This window comes from Geospiza fortis, unplaced genomic scaffold (genome assembly GCF_000277835.1).
Source record: "Geospiza fortis unplaced genomic scaffold, GeoFor_1.0 scaffold1944, whole genome shotgun sequence".
Classification (NCBI taxonomy): Eukaryota; Metazoa; Chordata; class Aves; order Passeriformes; family Thraupidae; genus Geospiza; species Geospiza fortis.
Genome location: NW_005054973.1, coordinates 27,084 through 32,243, shown reverse-complemented (window position 1 = coordinate 32,243; position 5,160 = coordinate 27,084). Strand labels below are relative to the sequence as shown.

Genomic DNA, 5,160 nt, shown 5'->3' with positions numbered 1-5,160 from the left:
TCCTCCTCCTCTTCCTCGAGAGATCTTCCTCCTCTCCCATCTCCTCTTCCTCCTCATCTCCTCCTCCTCTCCCATCTCCTCCTCCTCTTCCTTGGGAAATCTTCCTCCTCTCCCATCTCCTCTTCCTCCTCATCTCCTGTTCCTCTTCCTCATCTCCTCCTCCTCTTCCTCAGGAGATCTTCCTCCTCTCCCATCTCCTCTTCCTCCTCATCTCCTGTTCCTCTCCTCATCTCCTCTTCCTCTTTCTCAGGAGATGTTCCTCTTCTCCTCTCCCATCTCCTCCTCTTCCTGTCCTTCCTCCTCCTCCTCATCTCCTCCTCCTCTTCCTCGGGAGATCCTCCTCCTCTCCCATCTCCTCTTCCTCCTCATCTCCTGTTCCTCTCCTCATCTCCTCTTCCTCTTTCTCAGGAGATGTTCCTCTTCTCCTCTCCCATCTCCTCCTCTTCCTGTCCTTCCTCCTCCTCCTCATCTCCTCCTCCTCTTCCTCGGGAGATCCTCCTCCTCTCCCATCTCCTCTTCCTCCTCATCTCCTGTTCCTCTCCTCATCTCCTCTTCCTCTTTCTCAGGAGATGTTCCTCTTCTCCTCTCCCATCTCCTCCTCTTCCTGTCCTTCCTCCTCCTCCTCATCTCCTCCTCCTCTTCCTCGGGAGATCCTCCTCCTCTCCCATCTCCTCTTCCTCCTCATCTCCTGTTCCTCTTCCTCAGGAGATCTTCCTCTTCTCTCCCTCCTCCTCCTCATCTCCTCCTCCTCTCCCATCTCCTCCTCCTCCTCCTCCTCCCGTCCTTCCTCCTCTTCCTCCTCATGTCCTCCTCCTCTTCCTCAGGAGATCCTCCTCCTCTCCCATCTCCTCTTCCTCCTCATCTCCTCCTCCTCTTCCTCAGGAGATCTTCCTCCTCTCCCATCTCCTCCTCCTCCTGCCCTTCCTCCCCCTCCTCCTCCTCACCATGAAGAGGTCGAACTCCTCCTCGTGCCGGGCGATCATCTGGTTCACGGTTTCGTCGTCGGGCACCTCATCCTCCTCCTGAAAAACCCAAATTTGGGGCTTCACCCGCGGCCCCCGGGACCCCCGGGACCCCCCCGGCGCTCGGGGACCTCCTCGGGCCCCTTGCGGGGGCTTTTTTGGGGCGTTTTGAGCAATTTTGGGTTTTTTTTTTTTTGGGCTCATTTTTGGGGGCGTTAATTGGGATTTTTTGCTCATTTTTGTGGGCGTTAAATGGGATTTTTTTTCTCTTTTTTAGGTGGTTTCAATGGGGTTTTTTGCTCAATTTTGGATGATTTTTTAGGGTTTTTTTGGCCCATTTTTGAGTGGTCTAAATGGGTTTTTTTACTCATTTTTGGGTGCGTTAAATAGGATTTTTTTGCTCTCTTTTAGGTGGTTTCAATGGGGTTTTTGGTGAGGTTTTTTGGGTTTTTTTGTTCAATTTTGGGTGATTTTTTAGGGGGTTTTTTGCCCATTTTTGAGTGGTCTAAATGGTTTTTTTTTTGCTTACTTTTGGGGGCTTTAATTGGGATTTTTTGCTCATTTTTGGGTGGTTTCAATGGGGTTTTTGGTGGGGTTTTTGCTCAATTTTGGGTGATTTTTTTAGGGTTTTTCTGGGTTTTTTTGCTCATTTTTGGGGGCTTTAATTGGGATTTTTTGCTCATTTTTGGGGGCGTTAATTGGGATTTTTTGCTCATTTTTGTGGGCGTTAAATGGGATTTTTTTTCTCTTTTTTAGGTGGTTTCAATGGGGTTTTTTGCTCAATTTTGGGTGATTTTTTAGGGTTTTTTGGCCCATTTTTGAGTGGTCTAAATGGGTTTTTTTACTCATTTTTGGGTGCGTTAAATAGGATTTTTTTGCTCTCTTTTAGGTGGTTTCAATGGGGTTTTTGGTGAGGTTTTTTGGGTTTTTTTGTTCAATTTTGGGTGATTTTTTAGGGGTTTTTTTGCCCATTTTTGAGTGGTCTAAATGGTTTTTTTTTTGCTTACTTTTGGGGGCTTTAATTGGGATTCTTTGCTCATTTTTGGGGGCGTTAAATGGGATTTTTTGCTCATTTTTGGGTGGTTTCAATGGGGTTTTTTGGGGGGTTTTTGCTCAATTTTGGGTGATTTTTTTAGGGTTTTTCTGGGTTTTTTTGCTCATTTTTGGGGGCTTTAATTGGGATTTTTTGCTCATTTTTGGGTGGTTTCAATGGGGTTTTTGGTGGGGTTTTTTGGGGTTTTTTTGTTCAATTTTGGGTGATTTTTTTAGGGTTTTTCTGGGTTTTTTTGCTCATTTTTGGGGGCTTTAATTGGGATTTTTTGCTCATTTTTGGGTGCATTAAATGGGATTTTTTTGCTCCCTTTTAGGTGGTTTCAATGGGGTTTTTTGGGGGTTTTTTGGCTCAATTTTGGTTGACTTTTTAGGGGTTTTTTTGCCCATTTTTGAGTGGTCTAAATTTTTTTTTTTGCTTACTTTTGGGGGCTTTAATTGGGATTTTTTGCTCATTTTTGGGTGGTTTCAATGGGGTTTTTGGTGGGGGTTTTTGGGGGTTTTTTGCTCAATTTTGGGTGATTTTTTTAGGGTTTTTCTGGGGATTTTTTTCTCATTTTTGGGTGCGTTTAATGGGATTTTTTTGCTCTTTTTTGGGTGGTTTCAATGGGATTTTTTGGGTGTTTTTTTTCTCATTTTTGGGTGCTTTAATCAGGATTTTTTTGCTCATTTTGGGAGGTTTTTTGGGGGTTTTTTGCTCAATTTTGGGTGGTTTTTTTGGGGGTTTTTCTTCTCTTTTTTGGCTGGTTTAAACGGGGGTTTTGGGGTATTTTTAGTGGTTTTTTGCTCACTTTTGGGTGGGGTTTTTCTGGGTTTTTTTGCTCATTTTTGGGTGATTTTAGTGGATATTTGAGCATTTTGGGGTGGTTTAAATTCGGTTTTTTGGGTCGCTCCAATGGTTTTTGTGCTCATTTTTGGGTGGTTTTGGTGGACTTTTTTTTGCTAATTTTTGGGTGGTTTCAATGGGTTTTTAATTTCATTTTTGGGTGGTTTAAATGGAATTTTTTTCTCGGTTTTGGGTGGTTTCATTGGGATTTTTTCCCCCCATTTTTGGGTGGTTTCAATGGGTTTTTGATCAGTTTTGGGTGGTTTAAATGAGGGGGGTTTTTTTGCTCATTTTTGGGTGTTTTAAATGGGATTTTTTAATCATTTTTGGGTGGTTTAAATAGATTTTTTTGCCCATTTTTGGGTGGTTTAAATTGAGTTTTTTTGCTCATTTTTGAGTTATTTTAATGCGTTTATAACTCATTTTTGGGTGGTTTTAGCAGATTTTTTTTGCTTTTTTTTGTGTGGTTTCAATGAGATTTTTTTGCCCATTTTTGGCTGGATTCAATGGGGTTTTATTTCTTTTTTTTGGGTGGTTTTAGTGGATTTTTGCCCATTTTTGGGTCGTTTCGAGCGGTTTCAATGGGGTTTTTTTGCTCATTTTTAGGTGTTTTTTTGTAATTTTTCGTTAATTTTCAATGAAATTTTCTCATTTTTTGGTGGTTTCAATTTTTCTTTTATTCATTTTTCACTGCTTTAAGTATTTTTTTTTTACTTTTTTGGGTGGTTTCCATAGTTTTTATAATGTTTCTTTTCAATGGGGTTTTTTGCTCATTTTTGGGTGTTTTCAATGGGTTTTTTTTGCTTCTTTTCAATGTTTTTTCCCCTCATTTTTGGGTGGTTTAAACAGATTTTTTTCCCTCATTTTTGGGTTGTTTCAATGTTTTTTTTCACTTCTTTTTCCACTTTTTCCCGTATTTTTTACCCATTTTGAGGTGTTTTAATCCCCATTTCCTCTTTTTTTTTTTTACTATTCCAGCTCATTTCAGACTGGTTCTTTCTCAATTTGGGGCATTTTTAGCTGATTCTTTAAATTTTTGTCATTTTCAATTCACTTTTTGCCTTTTTTAGGCGCTTTTTGTTCATCTGGGGTGGTTTCAATGCGATTTTAATTTTTCTCTTTTTCAGACATTTTTATTCTTTTTTTTTTTTTTTTCTCCGCCTCATTTCGACTTTCAGGCAATTTCTTCTCATTTTTGGCCATTTTTAAGTCTTTTTTTGGCTGTTTTTAACTCGTTTTGCCTGGATTTGGGCCAATTTCTCTCCTTTTTTTGCATTTTCAGGTCATTTTCAACTCATTTCTGCCACTTTCAGGACATTTTGACCTCACTTTCACCCCTTTCAATCACCTTTTAATTCACTTTTCCAACTTCCAGGCTGATTTCTCCCCTTTTTTTGCAGTTCCAGGTCGATTTTAACTGAATTTTGGCATTCTCAGGTCTTTTTTTTTTGCTGCTTTTGGGCTGGTTCAAAATAATTTTTAACACTTTTCGTTCATTTTAATTCATTTTCCCCCCATTTCTGTCCCTTTCAAGCCATTTTCATCGCATTTTTGTCACTTTCAGGCTGGTTTAAAACAATTTTTGCCTTTTTCAGGACGTTACCACCGAATTTTTGGTGTTTTCAGCCCGGTTCTGACTCCTTTTTGGCCATTTCAGACCATTTAAATCTCAATTTTGACACTCTCAGGCTGCTTAAATCTCACTTTTGGTCCTTCCAATCCATTTCAATCCCACCTTTGGTCCTTCCAATCTGCTCAAATCTCAATTTTGACCACTTAAATCTCATTTTTGACCACTTAAATCTCAATTTTGACCACTTAAATCTCAATTTTGACCACTCAAATTTCATTTTTGACCATTTAAATCTCAATTTTGACCACTTAAATCTCAATTTTGACCACTCAAATCTCATTTTTGACCACCTAAATCTCATTTTTGGCCCTCCTAAGCCTTTTAAATCTCAATTTTTTTGCCATTTCAAGCCATTTAAATCCCATTTTTGGCCACTTCAGGCCCTTCCAAGCCACTTCAATCTCACTTTTAGCTCTTCCAAGCTACTTAAATATCACTTTTGGACACATAAATCTCATTTTGGCCATTTCAATCTCATTTTTGGCCCTTCCAAGCTACTTAAATCTCACTTTTGGCATTTTCAGCCCAGTCCTAACTCACTTTTGGCCATTTACATCTCACTTTTGGCCATTTCAATCCATTTCAATCTCATTCCTGGCTGTTTCAAACTATTTCAATCTCATTTTTGGCCCTTCCACGTTACATAAATCTCACTTTTGGCATTTTCAGCCCAGTCCTAACTCACTTTT

General features: G+C 39.9%; 1 protein-coding gene across 1 annotated transcript in view; it reads right to left on the bottom strand.

Moving 5' to 3' along the window:
- LOC102039965 (transcription activator BRG1) overlaps positions 1–5,160 on the bottom strand; it is a gene marked incomplete at its 5' end in the record, with an annotated part of 32,774 nt that overhangs the window by 2,331 nt on the left and 25,283 nt on the right. Inside the window, one exon of the mRNA XM_031065661.1 lies at positions 945–1,022. Coding sequence (XP_030921521.1) covers positions 945–1,022 — 78 coding nt within the window. The remainder of the gene's footprint in view (positions 1–944; positions 1,023–5,160) is intronic.